Raw genomic sequence first — 19,743 nt, forward strand, 5'->3', positions numbered from 1 at the left:
GCATATGGGAGATACTCTGCAGTTTGGACAGTTTTAACTTTGCGCGAGCACAAACCCATAGTGCTTCAGTTAAGGCATCCAGCGCTCCAGTGCCAAATTTAGTCCAGAAATCTTTGCTTGACTATTGTCCCGCTGTTGAATCCACCCATTTCTGCTCTCCATGCATTGAGGCCCCTTGGCAGGCAATAGTCAGCCACAGTGATGGGTGGATGATTCTTTTCCTCCAAGAAGGCCCAGATGTTCAAAAGCAGAGCGAACCGGGTGGGGGGTGGGAGAGAGACAGAATTCAGCTGAGCTCTTCCAAACTCACTCCGGTTGTAATTGGCTCCAGACTTCAGCTGGCTGCTGCAGAATTGCAGGGCCAGGGTGTTTAACCGCAGGGCTACAGAGCCTTGGCACATGTCCTGCTCCAGGAACTCTATCAAAGCCGAGAGGCCGTCCCAGCCCTTTGGATCCAAATTCATCCCAAATGTTCCAATTATCGAGGCCTCCCACCAGCATCTCTTGGCTTCTTGGCTCTGTGACAAAAATCCACAGATGAGGAGAAGCAAACATCCACGCCTCATCCTGTCAACGCGCCAAGACAGAGGCTGAGGCCTTGGAAACTTGACTTGAAACAGGGTCTGGCAGCATCTTCTAAACAAATGTTTCTCTCCCCCTCCCACCCAACACCACTTCCCAAGTATGGTGAAGTTGGACATCATGGTACACAAGCGGGGTGTGCCAGTTGCCTTTTTCTTGACCCTAGCCATGGAGTTGCATGGTGTGCCGTGTTCAGACAGTTTGTATTAACTATACCCCAAATTCCTGACTTGCCTCCCTCCCCCTATTCTTCTAGGAGCCTAGGAGAAACTGCTGCAGTCCTGCATTAAGGACCCTGTCAGGGGACAAAACGTAAACCCTTTGTGCTACTAGAAGTCAGAATGGGTTAATAAGAGTTGAAATGCCAATGCAGCCCCCCCCCCATTTTGTGGCAATTGAGGTTGGCAGCACAATCTTTGGGGGGGAGGTTTCCCCCTTCCCCCTTCACCATTTTCTAATGAAAATAGCCCCCCCCCCATCGGCAGCTAAGCTGTGGCTGCTCAGACATTGCTGGACTCCAACTCCCCTCAGCTGCAGGAAGCATGGCCCGTGGTCAGGGATGGTGGGAGTTGTAGTGCGGCAACATCTGGCAAGGGGGACAAGCTTCCACGTCACTTAGGGAAAGCTTTGGGGTACAGAAAAGGGAAATGGTGGAGGAGGAAAGAGCTAGCTAGCAGACACACCCCGGCACACACCATGAATCACACAAGCACCCCTCCCCACTGGTGCTTTTATAAAAAATTAAGAGTGATGTCCATCTGAGTGGGGGTGCTAGTGTAATCTCACTGTATACAAGTTGTACAAGTGACAATAAAGTATTTCAATTTCACTTATGGATCTCTATTATCTGATTCGGTTCAGCCCTTCACTTCAGCAAGAATGCTATGCCACACTCCTTCTGACCATGCCATTTTATTGCTTTAATGCTTTTGTGTAAGACAGAAGAAGAGTGTTGTTGGTCAGGGTTATGGTTGCCAGCTGCCTCGTGGAGAAAGGGGGGCTGAGAAAGAAATGGAAAGACCTCCTCGTGTATCTTTGTGGGACTGCACAAGCGGCCTGCTGGCAGATGATCTATGTCTCTTTCCTTAGCAAAAGAGAACATCTGCAAATACGTTACAACTCTCTAGAGCCTCCATGATTCAGGGGCCCATGCTCCTAGATTAAACTATTTGGAATAAATAACTCTTGCAGGCCAAAAGGCCAGGCAAACCGCATTAGTTACATTTGCATAGTTCTTCTCTCAGACACCTACCTGCCCTCCCCAGAATCCTTCTGTGCCCACTGCCGCTCCACATGGTGATCTGGTTTCCAATATCTGCCCTCAGTTAAATGGGCAGAAGCTCCTGCCATTGTTGCTGGACTCCAACTCCCATCATCCCTGACCATCGGGCATGCTGGCTGGGGCTGATGGGTGCTGGGAGTCCAACAGCCTCTGGAGCGCCATATGTTCCTAACCCTGACACGGGGAGCTTGGAAAATATGGGACTGTCCCACAGGATCAGGTTGATGTCATGGGTGGGATAACCCAATACTGCACAGCACAGTCTGAATTTTGATCTGCCTCCTGCCCCCATTGGCTGCTATTTTCTGGAATTTGAATTTATAACAAACAAACAAACACACACACACACGGCCAAACAATATATATAGTAACACTTCTAGTTAGACTTTGCAGACAAACTGCCAAACTGAGCCATCCTTTGTAGTTGGCGTCTTTTTAACAGTGCTCTGATCTGCAGGATTAGCAGGCGATCCCATTCCGCTCCATCTTGGGGCAAGTGTGATGCCTGATTTCTGCGTTCAAAGTGCTGTTGAAGGGAGCAGGTTCAGGTTTTTCTCTGCCTACCTGGCAACCCTACACTGGTATTGCTGTTAGCATTGCAGGTGTCAGTACACCCCACAGATGTCTTTGCTACATTGTAATTCAGCTTACTATGGGCTAGGGCTCTTTCAAGGCCCCCTCTGCACTGCCAAACCCTCAGCTGAAAAGCAAGCAATACATTGCTTAAGGATTTGCAGCGCAATCCTAACCATGTTTACTCAGAAGTAAATCCTATGAAATTTAGTGGGGCTTGCTTCCTGGTAAGTGAGTTTAGGATTGCAACCATTGAGAGAAAACTGTTACTCAGACTCAGGCACAGCAATTTGGTACAACAGAAGCAAAATATTAAGCCAATTGTATGCATGCTGCATTGAATTCCACCTGCTGTCCAGTTCTGAATAAGGAACACAATGAACATTTTAGCCCATGGCTCAGGTATGATCCAAGGCTGGGTGCCTGGCTGTGCTTTTCAATACACAATTGTGGGCAATGAGAAGCACAAACAGGATTTGCTTTGCAAAACTCACACATCAGCTTTGGAAAAGAACTTATAATGCCACCACAAAACAGCAAACTTTCCCCATCTTCTCTGCAAGTCTCTCGCAACATCTGCCCTACTGCCCACTGCAACTGAACACTGAAGTCCAGCTTCTTGCAACCTAACTAATGTGGGCTTGCAGCTAAGCATGGAGAGAAACCAGACCAGCCTGCCCCAACCCTGTGCCCTCCAGCTGGCTGTAGGGCATCAGGTTGAGGACAGCAGAACTAAAGGACTGGAAGCCCTCCACACCCACACCCCCTTCTTGTCATATCTGAGATTCTAAGCTCTTCAAAGGCTGTTTGAAGTTGTTCTGCTCCAATAAGAAAAAGGAATTTGTGTGAATTTACTGATGCCACGAGTTCCCTGCAGCCAAATCCACTGACGGCTTCAGACAGGTAACCAAGGCCATGTGTGTACTAGACCAGTTCTTACCAGGGGGGCAAAAACACCCTTCCTTGGCTCAGGAGCTCCTCAGCCACAGGGGCTTCTCCCTCCCTCTGCCTCTCTCTCTGTCTCACACCCCCCCACACACCCCGCTTGGCTTCCCTCTGCAAGAAATACAGTCAGACACCTTGTATTGTTTCCCCCCTTTATTTTTAACAAAAGTGGCATGTGGACAGTCTTCTCCCAGGCAAGCCGTTTGTGCACTGACTCCTCAATATCGCGCGCGCACACACAGAGGGGAGAACAAAACACACGCTGGTAAAAGTTATTTCCAAGGGCGGAAGCAGGGGAACAGAAAGCAGCCTATGAATTGTACTGCAAAAGCAGGGCAACATCACAAGGTCCCATCCCCTAATGAGCCGAGGGCCAAAGTTTCCATGGAGAGCAAAGGACAGAAAGTAGGGATGGCCAGTCTCAAGCCCTCCAGATACTGTTGGACTCCAGCTCCCACCATGCCTGGCCAGTGCCCATGCTGGCTGCAGCTGATGTGAGCTGGAGTCCAGCATCTGGAGAGCACCCTGTTGCCTGCCTACACCTGCATGCACTACAGATGGACCACCGACTTCCCCTGCTGGTGTGGCAGATTATTTTTCACCAGTGGCCAAGTCCTCTTTAGCTAGTCACCCGCTCTCTCATTATCCCTGCTTGCCCCTCATTCCATTAAATGGGCCACGAGGCAACAGGATTTGCCCTTTTGCTTCTCCTGCATTTGCAAATAGATAACAATAGGCAGCCACCAATTTTCTTCTGTGCTTCTCAAAGTTTCTTGTTTTCAGGAGGGGACAATCAGTGGACATCATCACGTGCTCCACATGGGGCTGCCATTGGAGATGGTTCAGAAACGTAAAGCTGGCAAAGAATGCCGCTCACCAGCTCCTGGTTGTGGGCAGGAAGTTGGAGCATCACACTTTGACTTGCTAGCTGCACCGCTTGCTTCTAGACCCAATTCAAATACATGGGATGAGTTCTAAAGTCCTAAATGGTTTGGGTCCGAGTTACCTTTACAAATAGCTGTGCCTGCATTAACCTGCCAGTCTCTTAAGATCTACTTCTGAGGCCATTAAGATGCCCATTTTAAAAACAATGAAGCTGTTACAAAGTGCAGGAGGCCGCATGAAGAATCCAGAATTCACTGAAAGGTGGGAAGAGTTGCTACATCTGTCTTCCTTGGGTCTCCAGGCATGTCGCATGGGAACTGCTTAGCATTCTTTCATAGGCCCAGATTTAGATCTGCAATAAGCTCACATTCAGTGGGTGAACAACTCCTGCATCTCCAAAGGGGACACTTGGTTCTCATCAAGTTGCTTCCAGGCAAACCAAGAAACCACAAGGGCCAGCCACCACTTAAATACCTGGGGAGCATCCAGTGTGCAGGGTCCACACACTCAGAGTATAAGGATGTAAAAAGTTTATAAAGAGTGGATCCATCCCTTAGTCACATTGTCAAGTTTAAGGTTATGTTAAGAAATCCGGGCCCTAGTTTGGATGAGACCCAGGTTACCAGACCCAAGCTGAGGGGTGCAGCTCTCTGTTTGAGAAGAGATGGGAAGCACTCAGCAAGCCCTCTGTGCCCAACGGAAAGATCAGCACTGCAAAGGGGAATGGTGTGAGCCGGGGGGGGGGGGGAGAAGAGAAATGGCGCCACAGAATCCGGTATTAGCAAACGGTTCTGGGTTAAGAATCATAGAATCATAGAGTTGGAAGAGACCACAAGGGCCATCGAGTCCAACCCCCTGCCAAGCAGGAAACACCATCAGAGCACTCTGAGCACAGTGGCAAACCCTCACAGGTGATCAGATGCAACGATTCAGATCCAAGTGACGCAGAGAGATTCCGAGAACCCATTCCTTCTTACAAGATCACACCCATTGCTTGAGAGCCACCTCTGCTCCTGGCCAGGCTTGATCTTAAAAGGTTAAGTGTTACAATAATAAAATGCAGATGTGATGCTATTTAATGCAACCACCAGTGGCTATCTTGGAATTCCTTTGTTGAAGTCCATTTTCAATTGATGGGGGGAGAGTTTCAGGGGGGCCCCAGTCACCGCTAGACTTCAGCACCCATAATTCCTGACCCCATACTGGCTGGGAGCTGTTGGGAGCTGAGTCCAAGACTTTTGGGGTGAAGGGGCACAGGGGTACCGCAGCCACCCCCAATCCTCAGGCATGAAACCTCCTCTTCCACTGACCCATCCACACACCCCCACGTGCAAGAACCAAGTGGCTAATTACGTATTTTGGTCCAAAGATATGTGTGAGTCACAGATGACACACTCAGAACTGACTGGAGCATTAGAGTCTAAATAAATGCTTTGTTTCTGCTTTATAATGTAGCAGTTTTAGACAATGGATACAAGGAAGACATTAGCAGCTGACCCTTAAAAGGGGGGCTGGGCTGTGGGGTTTGAAGGGTGTTTTATGTCACTTCCAAATTCCATAAGGCTAACCCTCAACAGCAGGGACATAGCTTCACCTGAACCAGGTATGGGGAACTCGTGGTCCACCTGTTGTTGCTGGACTACAACTCCCAGCATCCCTGCCCACTGGCCATGCTGGCTGAGGCAGTTGGGAGTTGGAGCCCAACAGCAGCTGAAGCACCACAACTTCCCCATCCCTGGTCTGAATCTCACTCTGAAACGTCAAACCCAACAATTTAAAAGGAGCCAGGAGAAGAACTGGGCAGGAGGACTATTTTGGGCACAAAACTCCCCACGTTCTTCCTGCCTCAAAAGCCATGAGCAACGGCAAGACGACAACGGAGTCAGGGCTTCTGTTCAAAATAGCTTCCTCTTAAAATGGATTTGTGCCTTGCGCTTATGAAAATACATCTCTCTGTGAAAGGAGTCCCTTGCTTTCTTCACCTCCTTGGGCCTTCACCACACACCCGGCAGGCGGCAACAAGACAACGTTTATGGGTGGCGATGGTGGCTCTGCCAGTTTCTTCAGCCTTCATGTTGTTCCCCACCACTCCAAAGTACAAGAGGGAAATGTATTGGGCCCAGGAGGACTTGGACCAGAACCTTGGGTCTTGCTGTGCACCTTGAACCATCCCTCCAAGCTGGAACACAACGCTGGTGAAAGTTAAAAACACACACATACGCACGAGACTGAGGGAGCAAGGCAGAGCGACAGGCTAAATGGAATAAGGGAGAGCGCCTATGGAAGCCAGCAGAGGGAGGGAAAGCAGAGGTGGACGCAGGCTCCTGCTCTCGGCCTCCTAGGGGTCGTCCTCCTTGCCAGCACCTTCCTGCCAGGGTCTGTCCAGAGGGGGGGGGCTCCCCTCCTCCCACGTGCCTCCTCTCCTTGCTGGAGTTTAAAAGTCTGGGTCCTTATTAGAAGTCACTGAGAATGCTGATGTCTGCAAACTCATTCCTGTACCGATGAGAGTACAAGCTGAGGAGGAAGGCCCACTTCCAGGAGATGAAGCTCCAGACACAGGACAGGTAGTAGCTCTTTGGGTCTTTCAGGGCTAAACAGAAGAACAAGCAGCATTAATAATGTTAAACAAAAGAGAGAGAGAACAGAGCCTCCCTTGCTCATTACTGAAGACTCCACTGGATGAGTTGCCACAACCAAAGGAAGCCAATGGAATAAATGCCTCCTAGGGGAATCACCAGGCAGGATGGACTTCAGCAGGGATGGGGAACCTGAGACCCTCCTGGTGATGCTTGGCTCCTGCTCCTTTCAGCTCCGGCCGGCACAGACAATAGTCAGGGGTGATGGGAGTTGCAGTAGCAGGATCCCTTTCCCTGCATTTTGGAAGGCCGGCACCTGAAGCTTCAGAAGCAAAAGCAAAGCTCCCCTTGGCTCCAAGTTGAAGCTAAAGTGGATCAGTGTGACGTGCCTCCAACTTCAAGGCAGGTTCCCTAACAAATTCCCCTCCCCAGTACACATGGAAACACTAAGTAATGCGAATGGGAATATATGACCTTCTCTTATGCTCAGTTGGACTCCTGCTAGTCCATCTCTCCCAGTATTGTCTATTCGTAACAGTAGCATCCATGTAGATCAGGCTGGTCCAATGCACAGCCCAAGGGCCACATGTGGCCTTCAACGCATTTTCTGGTGGCCCTCAGCATGCCACCTTCCGAAAGTTGGGCAGGTGAGACGCTGGGCTTTGGGAAGGCGGCACAAGGCTCTGACAGGGTCCTAGAGTCTTCCCTCCACCTTCCCAAAGCCCAGTTAGTGCTTTCCCAGCTTTGGAAATGAGGGAGGGAGGGCTCTAGGACCCTGCCAGAGCCTCGTGCCTCCTTCCCAAAGCCCAGAGCCTCATTTATCCACCTTTGGGTAGGCAGCATGGGGGTGCATGTCCAATTTTGGCCTTGCTCTCCCCAACTCCACAAGCAGGCAGTGTGGGTTCAAAATACTCTTGCAGCCCACTTGGTATAAAAAGTTGGGCTATCCTTCTGTAAATTCTTAGCCACAGAGACATTTTGGAGCCCTGCTCCCTAAGCTTCTTCTGGCTGGAAATACCCAGCTCAGAACCTGAGACATTCTGCATCCAAAGCAGCAGCTGTGGCTCATCCTTCTATCTTTTGCACATGCCAATTTGCCTTGGACCAAGCCAGTCTACTGACCCATCGAGCTGAGTGCAGCTTGCTCTTTCCAACAGCGAGTCGCCAAAGCCACAGGCAAAAGGTCCATTCCACCCCCACTGCTGCTGAGTGATCCTTTCAAGTGGAGATGCCAGAGACTGGACCTTCTGTGAGCAAAGCAAGTGTTCTGCCACTGAGGATTACGGATTGCAGAATACAGCATTTTCGGGGAGCAAAATTGTTTTGTTTTTGGGGCCACTCAGAACCTACTCAGCTCTTGCTATAGCCGAACAGCAAATGCCCCCAACTTACACTGATGCTGCGAGATGGCCAAGGCCAGGAATGTGCAGAAGCCCACCAGAGAGATGATGCCAAAGAGAACGCCGACAAAGAGGAAGAACCTCAAGCCTTTCAGCCACGTCCTCCAGTAATCCTGCACGTACATCACATGTGTGATCAGGGTCCAGAGAGCCAGCACCCCTGGGGGAGCAAAGAAGGAGAAGAATCAAGAGCAATGGCAACTCGAACTGCAGGGCAGATCATCCATCTCCACACAGGTCTTAGGCCAGGAGTGGGGAGACTGTGGCTGCTGCTGCTGGACTCCAAATCCCATCAGCCCTTGACCATTGGCTGTGCTGAGAATGATGGGAGTTGGAGTCAAGAAACAGCTGGAGGGCACTACACTGCCATTAAACAGAACAGAAAAGTCTGAGCAGGAATTCCCCCCCCCCAAAACCCACCAAACACCTATTGTGGTTCTCTTCTACAATAGGTAGTAGTAATAATAATAACAATAATTTTATTATTTCCCTAGCCACTCTGGGCGGCTTACAGCACATATAAAAACATAGTAAAACGTGAAACATTAAAAACTTCCCAATGCAGGGCTGCCCTCAGATGTCTTCTAAAAGTTGTGTAATTCTTCATCTCCTTGACATCTGAAGGGAAGGCGTTCCACAGGGTGGGTGCCACTACTGAGAAGGCCCTCTGCCTGGTTCCCTGTAGCTTCACTTTTTGCAGTGAGGGAATCAGCAGAAGACCTTCAGAGGAGGACCTCAGTGTCCAGGCTGAACGATGGGGGTGGAGATGCTCCTTCAGGTATACTGAGCTGAGGCTGTTTAGGGCTTTACAAGTCAGCACCAACACTGAATTGTGTTTGGAAACATAGTGGGAGCCAGTGAAGATCCTTTAGGACCGGTGTTATATGGTGCCGGCAGTCACTCCCAGTCACCAGTCTAGCTGCCATATTCTGGATTAGGGCACACCTTTAGATCTCACCACTTCAAATAAAATCAGGGAGAGGACACAGTGGAAGGAATGCCCTCCTGTGGTGAAAAACAGCGCTGCAGACACCCATCAGCACTGGGTGGGGGGGCGGGGGACTGAGTGCAAGATCTGCAGCTGTTTCAGGGATGTACTGAGGGATCAAACACAGGTTTGAAGACAAACCTATGTAAAAGTGCCTGAGCTTTGAGAAGCAGCATGGAGGTGATCAATGTTCCTAGAACCAGGTGTTTTTATCCTTACAAGAGGGGAAATTGAGGGGGGGGGGGGATCCACTTTTACCAGTTCAGCCAGCCAAAAGAGGTTACTCTGTCTGAAGGGCTTGTATTATGTGCACTGATGTGATTTTGGCATTGCATCTCTGGTGTTCAGACCAGGTGTATTCAGACCAGGGCTGGGGAACCTTTGGCCCTCCAGGTAACGTTGGACTCCAACTCCATCAGTCCAGCAACATCTGGAAAGACAGGGATCCCCCAGCCCTGGCATAATTGTTACACCCACCCCAAGCGGGAAGTCTAGCGTGGAAGGTGCCCCTGGAGATGCTGCTGGACTCCAAATCCCATCAGTCCTGCCCAGTGGCTGTGATGGCAACTGTAGTCCAAAGGAACTGGAGAGCACAAGGTTGGCAAGGGCTGTTCTGGAAGAGCCATGGGTGTGCAATAAGACAAGATTCCTGCAAGTTTTAAGGGGTGGGGAAACAGGAAGTTCAGCAGTGCTTTGCCAGCTCTGAAGAAGGGGAACTTCCCAGATTGCAGGTGCCGATTTCCACAGAGAGGCTACAGAAACATAGGCTTCTGAACACAAAGACCACCACAGCCAACCACAAATGAACAGCCACACCCTAGGCCAACCCCAACCTCTCTCACCACCAAAGGAACATAAGTGAACAGCAGAGAACCTGCACAAGCAACGCTGACACAAATCCCCACATATTAAGTAAAATAGAAACATCACCACCCGACCCCACCTCCACTCATCTTTCCCCCCTCCACCTCTTTCCCCCTATTCTTCCTCAACAAATGAAACCGATTTGTAAAAAAAAAAAGTTACCTGGGAAAAAAATATGAGAGAGAGAGAGACATTGCACACACCTTTGTAAATCAAGAAAATCTTTTTTTTTTAAGTACATTAAAAAATAATATTTGCAACATTGCTGACAAACCAAAAAAAGGAAAGAAAAGAAAAAGAAACAATCTTCTGGTCTACATTTAAAATAATATGGGTGGTTTTTTAAAAATGCAGGGTCATTCCAGAGGCTGCTTCTCTCAGCAGGAAGCGTGTGGGTCAGAGGCTCCTCCTCACGTGTCAGAAACTGATTCAGCACCCAAGGCTGCCTCCGTGTGTTAGGGGACACCTGACGCTGCACTTCCCCAAAACCATGACTTTGCAAAGGAATCTTTGGAAGGGAAGTCTTCATGGTGACTTGGCAGAAAATGCTGGGCAAAACGAGAACTCTGCACAGCAGCCTCCAAAATTGAATCAACCCTGACAAACTAGGCACAGGGTTGAAGGCACTACTAGTAACAGCATTAAAGACCTTTCCAGTTCTCCAACACTCAGATAAACAGGGTTTAGATTGGGGTTTAGGCTCTTTGTTCAGAGTGGTGGCAACCCTTCCCCTGCAAAACATCTGGAGTGTACAAATGCCTCCTCTGTGTCTTCCTGCTACCTGACTCCTGGGGACAACAAGCCATTGTGAGAAGGCTGTTCAGCTGAGCACGATCTATTTGGTCCAGATCCAGGACAAACAAACCCTTGGCAGGCTCAACTGGGCAGATCCACAATACAGTTGTTTTGAACTTTTTTGTGTTTCTTTTGGTCCTTTTCTGCATGCTGGAATGAGATAAGTGGCATCAGCAACTGCCTGGCTGGAAAGGAGGAGGAAGACATTCAAGGGAGGAACCATTCTGCAACCCAGCGCTGCCCCCTAGCCCTAAAGACAGTGATCCTTTTGGCCCACACCCATGCAGCCTTGCACCCGGACTCATTTCTTGGTAAAGTTTCGGCCTGCATTCCTGAAACAGAATGGAACAAGAAACGTTTGAGATCATTGCTCAAGACAGAAGCAGCCTTGCCTCCTTCACATTTTCATGCACCCTGCCAAAAACAACCTTTAAGATCATGCCTCCTGATAAATCTTTGCCCCTCTAGAAGCTCCAGCTGTCAAAGACACCCCCAATTTGAGCATCAACACTCCAGCAATAGCCTAATTTGAGCCCCAGGGCTCCTGCAATGCCCCCAATTCTCACCATGTGTTCCTGTCGGCAACTGTGGCTGTTAGAAATCACCAAAGCAGCCAGCTGGGTTAACAGCTTTGACTGCGTGAAGGCACCCTTTGGCACAGTGGTGGCTAAGAAGTGAGCCTGAAGGCAAAACTGAAAGGAGATTTCACACAGAACCTTCACCAATGTGGCATCAGGTTTGACGAGTAAGTCCTGGGAGTGATGAGATGCACGCAGTCTAACGCTGAAGCGCCATCCGGGAAGCCTCTTCTCCCACCCACACAGGGAGCATTTCTTTGCAGAGAATTTTACATATGAGCATATAAAGCAACCTTCTACTGGAGGCTGTTGGCAATTGGAGTCCAACTGCATCTACAGATTCCCCATTCAGTCTACATTGACTGCTAACAACTCTCCAAGGCCTCATTCCAGGTATTCCACAATGCCTAACATTTCTACAGTTGCACATGCTTGTTATACATTTAGGTCCCAAGTAGACAATATTTTCTGGTTTTACAGAATGCTGCCATCTACCTAACCAGGTGCTGCTGGGCTCCAAATCTCCTCCGTCCCAGCCAGCCTGACGTGTGGTCGGGGTGACTGGGTGACCTTGGGCTAGTTGCCATCTCTTAGCCTAACCTACCTCACAGAGTTGTTGTGAGATTGAAGTAGAGAAGAGGAGAGCCATGTACACCTTGAATTCCTTGGAAGACAAAGGTGCTACATAAATGTAATAATTAATAAAAGCACCTGGAAGGCCACAGGATGCCCATCCTTGACCCAATCCCTTGAATAACAGGAACCATCTTGCTACAAAACAAGCAGTGCTCAGGGAACAGGCCAGCTTGAAAGGAGTGTGCCCTGTACACACTGCAACCCCCCACTTTTGCACAGCACACACCATTGTTTGCTTCTCCCGTCTTTCACATCCACATTGAACTTTTGATCCACTTGTCTGGCAACGTCTCCCTTTGGAGAAGATCTTAATCCAAAGATCTTAATCCAAAGCCTTGCTTTATCCAATCGACTGAACTACCTGCCTGACTTAAAAATAGCAAAAAAAGCTTCTTAAGAATGAATGTCATCGTCCTGCTGCTTCATCCCAAGAATCAGGAGTGCGGCTTCCGCCTTCCAGGGCTCCACTCCCCAATTCAGTGGGGCACTTCCTTGAGATCTGAGGGGAGCTCCCATCGCATAATGTAGGCATGAGGAAACTGTGGCCTTTCCAGAGGAGACTGGACTCCTAATCCCTGGCCATTATGGAGCTATTCACACCACGTAGGTCTCAAAGCAGTGTACAATAATAAAAAAACACCCCATACAATATACATCATTTAAAACCTCAAGAATATAAAACCTCACAAACTAAAACAAAATGTAAAATATTTGAGGTGCATTCAGGGTGTGAAGACCTTCTGAAATAAGAGTTTTGATCAGAGTCTGAAACTGGGTGGGGGCAGCGCCTAGTTAGGTAGGATAATGTAAGTCAGCACACAGGTCAAGAGTCTTGGTTCTCATGGTCTTGCACTGCTTCAGGCTGCAGGAAAGGGCTCTGATGCTCCTTTACAAAATACACTCCTACCCAAAAGTCCTTTTCTATGTGGAAGGAATTTGCTTTGTATGGATCAGCATTCAGTCATGTGAGCTGCCATCAGCTGTCTGAAGGAGCACAGCTCCTGGATTTCCCCCTCAACCACTTACTTAGTTGATTAAAAGCAACTAAACTGCTTAATATTCTAAAATTGCTGAGCAGAAGGAAAAAGAAAGTGCAACCGTTTCATTAAAACAAGCTTCAGCATATCTGTAAACTACTGCGAGACTGAGCTGTAGAGAAGACATATGAACAAAAGAAGAGCCTGCTGGATCAGGCCAACCCTCTTCTCACTGTTGCCAAGCTGTGGGAAACCAGCAAGCAGGATCTGAGCACAAGAGCCCTCTTCCCTCCTGGGGTTTCTATTCTTGCTGCCTCCAACTGGGGAGGCAGAGAGCAAAGAGGTTTATTATGAGGAATCCTGTCTTTGCTGACTCTGGGAATGGATAATATTGAAAAAGGCAGATATAATAGATTTGGAAGGACATGAAAACAGATTTGGATGGCATGCATACTTATAGTATGAGAAAGCTAAGGTGCATAAAGGTTTTCAGAATCATCTAATAAGAAAATCAATCTTTCTGGTATGGGAAAAAGCCAAAAACACCTTGGTGGCTTTCCCCTTTAGAAGTAATATCTTTGAAAAAAGCAAATATGAGAATTAATTGGCTGACATATAGAGAGCTGGTGAAACTAAAAGATTATGAATAGATAAGGGATTTAATAATGGACTGGTTACAGTTTCACCAATTAAATGATATATTTAAGATAAATAAAAAGAAAGGTTTTAGTTGTGAATTATCAAGATTTCAAAAAGATTTGTTAGAAAATAATGTTAAATCATTATTTAAAATCATTAGTTAAAATGTATAGCTTGGTTTTTAGAGCGGCCCACAAAAAATGAACAGGTCAAGTCAGCAAAGTATTTGGGACATAATATTCAGATGGCAGATTGGGAAAGGTTATGGAAATCAGATTTGAAATTTACGGCACATTGTACACTGAAAGAAAATTATATGAAAATGATGTACCGGTGGTATTTGACTCCTACTAAGTTAGCAAAGGGATGCAGGCGGCACTGTGGGTTAAAACACAGAGTCTAGGACTTGCCAATTGGAAGGTCGGCGGTTCGAATCCCCGCCTCTGCACTGCCAAACCAACCCAAGCTTGATACAGGGTATAAGATTCCCCGTCTGGGCATAGCTCCCAGCTAAGGCACTCCACAGCCCAGAGGTTCAGCAGGAAGCTTTCACTTACAGCTCACAGCGTCTTAAGACAGAAGACTGCAACCGAGCAAAATTTACTTCCAACTGTCAGAATGCTAGACATGGCAGATGGGGAAAAGCTCATTAATGGGTGGGCTCTCCTGCATTCCCTATGGATTTTGCACAAAGTCACATTCATGTCATACATTTAAAGCACGGTGATGCCACCTTCCCCTCCCAAAAGAGTCTGGGAGCTGTGGTTTTTAAAGGGTGCTGTGAGTTGTTCGGAGAGCCCAGCTGCCCTCTCAGAACTACGATTTCCAGAGTGACTTACCAAACAATCCCTCTTCACAGGGAGCGCTGGAAAGTACAGTGATGTCAATGGCATCATTGTGCTTTAAATGTATGTTGTGAGCGTGGCTATAGTCACATTGCACACAGACATGCGCAGGCCTGTGGGATTCCCATCTCCAGTGAGGGCCAGAACACCCAGCCAGGATGAAGACATAAACTCCAGGATGGTGTCTAGATTTGCTTCTGGCCTTCTGCCTCCAAAAATCAAGTCTATACCTACCTGCATGCTGAGGTCCAAAAGTAGAGCAGGGGTGGGTGCTATTGGCCAGCAACGCCGTCATCCCTAACCACTGCTGATCAGGGCTGGTGTTCTAACAATATTTGGAGGGCCACGGGTTCTCGACTCAGAACACAACACGTTCTAATAGCTTGTAAGAATTAGTGGCGATATATAAGTAGCTGTTTATATATGACAAATGGTAGAGCTCATGCTTTGCATGCAGGTCTCCAACCTCAGTCTCAGGGTCAAAATAGATTTGAAGGATCTGGGGACTGGAAAAGGCAACAGCCCAACACCCTAAAGATTCGCTGTCAGTAACAATAGACAGTACAGTACAGTACCTTGGTTTACAACCATAATCCGTTCCAGAGGTGCGGTTGTAAACCAAAACAGGCTGTAACCCAAGGCACACTTTCGCCAATGGGGCCTCCCCCCCAAAATTGGTTGTAATAAAAATAAAAATGGGTTGTAATCCAAAAAAAGGGACACACACTTCCGGGTTTGACATGGTTGTAATCCAAAACGGTTATAATCCAAAGCGGTTGCAAACCAAGGTACCACTGTACTGCAGAAGATGGAACAGAGATCTGACTCTATATATACAGTCCTTCAATGGCTGTGCTCACTTCTCTCTGGTCGGGGACAGAGGGTGGCACTTGGGGGGAACTGTCATCTTGCCACTCCTTGGTGTGTGGAGTGCCGCAGGGTGCAATACTCTCCCCAATGCTTTTTAACATCTTTATGCGCCCCCTCGCCCAGCTTGTCCGGAGTTTTGGTTTGGGCTGCCATCAGTATGCTGATGACACCCAACTCTATCTGTTGATGGCCATCCTGACTCGGCCCCAGACACACTGATCAGATGTTTGGAAGCTGTGGCTGGATGGTTACGTGGGAGCCAGTTGAAGTTAAATCCTTTGAAGACAGAGGTCCTATGGCTGGGACGGGACGATATGGGATGGGGGGGCAACTCCCATCTCTTGCGGGGGCGCAATTAGTGCCAGCACTGTCCGTTAAGAGTTTGGATGTAATCTTTGACACCTCCCTTTCCATGGAGGCGCAGATTGCAGGTATAACAAAGGCAGCATTTTTTCATCTCCGCCAAGCTAAGCAGTTGGCTCCTTACCTCTCTCTCCCTGACCTAGCCACTGTGATCTACGCGACGGTCACCTCCAGACTTATTGTAACTCACTCTACATGGGGTTGCCCTTGAGACTGACCCAGAAACTCCAGCGGGTGCAGAATGCCGCGGTGAGACTCCTTACGGGGTCCTTGCCACGGGAGCACATTCACCCGGTGCTATACCAGCTGCACTAGCTCCCGATGCAGTACAGGATCAGGTTTAAGGTGCTGGTTTTAACCTTTAAAGCCCTATACAGCCTATGACCCTCGTACCTATGGGACCACCTCTCCTGGTATGTCCCACGGAGGACCTTACGGTCTTCAAACAAAAACATCTTGGAGGTCCCAAACAAAAACATCTTGGAGGGAGGTAAGACTGGCCTCAACCAGAGCCAGGGCTTTTTTGGTCAAGGCCCTGATCTGGTGGAATGTTCTGTCACGAGAGACTAGGGCCTGCAGGACTTGACATCTTTCCATGGGGCCTGCAAGACAGAGTTGTTCCACCAGGCCTTTGGCCAAGCCACAGTCTGACCCCCTCCTTTGGTAATCCTCATAGAACTCTAGCCCAATGGTTGCCATTAATTTGACTCTGAATTGATTTTAGAATGAATTGATTTTAGAATGTATTTCAATTAATTGATTTATGTAAACTGTGTTATTTTACTGTTGTTAGCTGCTCTGAGCCCGGCTTCAGCTGGGGAGGGTGGGATATAAATAAAAATTTATTATTATTATATAGGAGCTTCATATGTACTTAATAAAGAAATGAATATGGAGAAAAAAAGAAATGAACACGGCTGGCTAAATTCCTCAATCCTTTTAAATGTGTGGGTGGGAGGGGGTGGGGTGGGTGAGTGGGTGTGGGGGAGGTGTAGTGTTTTTATCTTGTATTTTTATGCTGTGAACCACCCTGAGATCTATGGGTGAAGGGTGGTGTACAAACTGGATAAATAAATAAAATGTAATTAAATGGCAGCTGCCTTTCCCCAAATAAACAAAGTCATCAATCCTTCAGAGACGACTGTCAAGTTTTTTCTATTACAATGCAATTTGTTTTACCGTGCTTCTCATTTAAGTTGGTAATATCCTTCCTAACAGGGTAATAAGGATCAGGTACTGAAAAACATTTCTAGGCTCCAAAGGCAGCACCTGAGTCATCCCTATCCCTTGCAGGACTGGTTATTCTGGTTCCCATTTTACAGACAGGATAGCCAAGGCCAAGGGATCAGTGTCACCAATGTCACAAATACAGATAGGTAGCCGTGTTGGTCTGCCATAGTCAAAACAAAAAAAATTCCTTCCAGTAGCACCTTAAAGACCAACTAAGTCAATTCTTGGTATGAGCTTTCGTGTGCATGCACACTTCTTCAGATACCTAAAGAATCTGAAGTATCTGAAGAAGTGTGCATGCACACGAAAGCTCATACCAAGAACTGACTTAGTTGGTCTTTAAGGTGCTACTGGAAGGAATTTTTTTTTTTGTTTTGACAATGTCACAAAGTCAGAGAAGCTGGGATTTGAACTTGTGCTCCTTCAAGTCCCAAATCTCTCTGGTTTAAAGCGGTTCATCATCAATGCTTTCAGAACCATGTTCAGAAATTCACTGGGGATAAAAGAAAGAAAGAAAATGAATATGATTCTCATGAAGGTGATAATGAGAGGGTGACAGTTGCCCTGACAACTACTACAGAAGTAGAAAAAGAAAGTAGCCAAAATCCCATCATGCCATGCTGTACCCTGACATGACCTGACAATTATACGAGACACACGGTTTTCTCCATGCTGCCTGCCTACAAGAGACGATTGTGATGCTGGACAAAGGGGAAGAATGTATTCAAAAAGGCATCAGGAAAATACATGCATTGCAAACCACAAACAGGCTGCATGCAACTGCACTTCTACATGCAGGGAGAAGAAGTCATGCTTAGAGTGGCCTTGAGTTCAACAGGTGCCAAGTGCTGAAATTCCGTTCTTTTAAGCCCTGTCTAAAAACTGCTACTTGGTAGTACAAAGCTGCTAACAATTTAATGCCAAAACCAAGCTATTTTTAAACATCAACATATCCATATTTTTGTAGAAGGTTGGATCCTAAATATTAGGTGCCCTGGTGGCTCTTTAAAGCCTAACAGCCAGTGAGATGCAGCAGTCTGAGTGTCAAACCAGGACCTGGCATACAAGGGTTCAAATCCCCATTCTGCCCAAGAGGTGATCTTGGGCCAGCCAGCATCTCTCAGCCATACCTACCTCACAGGGTTGTTGCAAGGACAAAATGAGGAGAGGGAGACTCACACACAGCACCTACAGCTTCTTGGAGGAAAGATGCAATATACAGTGGTACCTCAGGTTAAGCACTTAATTTGTTCCGGAGGTCCGTTCTTAATCTGAAACTGTTCTTATCCTGAAGCACCACTTTAGCTAATGGGGCCTCCTGCTGCTGCCGCATGATTTCTGTTCTCATCCTGAAGCAAAGTTCTTAACCCGAGGTACTATTTCCGGGTTAGCAGAGTCTGTAACCTGAAGCGTATGTAACCTGAGGTACCACAGTAAATGCAGTAATAAACAAAATAATTGTCTCCCCCTCCACGCACACAAATTATCATACTGCCTTTAGTCTGAAGTACTGTATATGTTAGAGTGCTGTTAATGGTTACAGGGATAAGCTAGGAGCTCTTTGGGCATCAATGGGCCAGTTGCTATCTCTTAGCCTTAGTCTTAGGGTTGCAAAGAATTAAAATGCCACTCTGAGCTGTTGGGGTAAGGTGGAGAAGTCTAACTAAGGACTGCAATATCCCAAGAACTGCTTCTCTCCATATAAATAGCATCCGAGTCCCTTCTTCAGATATAATAATAATAACAACCACAACAATTAAAAAACAGATTAGCTACAACTTGTCCCATTTATACTCACAACAAGGGCAACTGGTAAGTATTACAAGTAGAAAAAGCACTTAAAAGAATTCAAGTGACCTTTAGCACCCGGGGAAAGCACTGTAGAGAAACTAGGTTGTTGTTTTTAAGGCTCTCCGGTTGGGGCAGCGAAGGGGAAAGAAATCCAATGTGGATTGTCCCGCGAGGCCAGTTTGCAAATAACCCTCCTCTGGCTGCTCAGAAAGTTACGGTGGCCGAGAGTCCCCCAGGCCCCCTTCCAGCTGTGGCCCCGCCGTACAAAAGCGAACCCCCGGGCTGTGTGCTGCAAACCCGCGCGGGGAGAAAGAGGCTCCTCGCGGCGGAGCGGAGCCTTCCCGAGGCGGCTTCCCCTGCGGGCCGGGGGGGGGGGGGCTTGGAAGGCCGGCCGCGCGGAGAGAGAGAGTCCCGGCCGCGCGCGCGTCTTACCGGAGAGCCCTCCGGCGGCGGCGGTGTAAGGCTGCCGCAGGCTGGGCGCCAGGTTCCACACCAGGAAGACCGACAGCCCCGACACGCTCCCGGCCGCCGAGTAGGCCAGGCGGATGCCCAGCTTCCGCGTCACCGCCATCGCCCAGCCAGCCGAGCGAGCGAGAGGGCGAGAAGGCGCGCTGCGCCGGTGCCTGTCCGAGGCCGCCCGCCCGCCTGCCCGCCCGCCTGCCGCTGCCTCCCCGGCTCCGCCTCCCTCGCCGCCCCGCCGGAGACGCCCCCTTCGGCAGCGGCGCCCAGCGGCCGGGGGGAGGCTCGGCTTCGCGGCCAGACGCGTCCGGGTCGGGGGGCGGGGGGCGGGCGGACGCCCAGCCAAACGCAGCGGGGCAACTTGGAAGGTGGACTCTCCTTCCTTGCAGGTTTTGAACAGAGGCTGGAGGCTCGGCAGTCGTGGATGCTTTAGCTGAGATTCCAGCATTGCGGGGGGCTGGACTA

General features: G+C 48.5%; 1 protein-coding gene across 1 annotated transcript; it reads right to left on the reverse strand.

Moving 5' to 3' along the window:
* Positions 1 to 3,517: 3,517 nt before the first annotated feature.
* SLC48A1 (solute carrier family 48 member 1) lies at positions 3,518 to 19,464 on the reverse strand. The gene is made up of 3 exons (XM_081898214.1): positions 19,252 to 19,464; positions 8,236 to 8,403; positions 3,518 to 6,857 (listed from the first exon to the last, which is right to left on the reverse strand). Exons 1-3 carry the CDS (start codon positions 19,388 to 19,390, stop codon positions 6,721 to 6,723), a joined length of 444 nt encoding a protein of 147 aa, XP_081754340.1. The 5' UTR covers positions 19,391 to 19,464; the 3' UTR covers positions 3,518 to 6,720.
* Positions 19,465 to 19,743: the final 279 nt, after the last annotated feature.

This window comes from Podarcis melisellensis (assembly GCF_964234715.1).
Source record: "Podarcis melisellensis genome assembly, chromosome: 2".
Lineage (NCBI taxonomy): Eukaryota > Metazoa > Chordata > Lepidosauria > Squamata > Lacertidae > Podarcis > Podarcis melisellensis.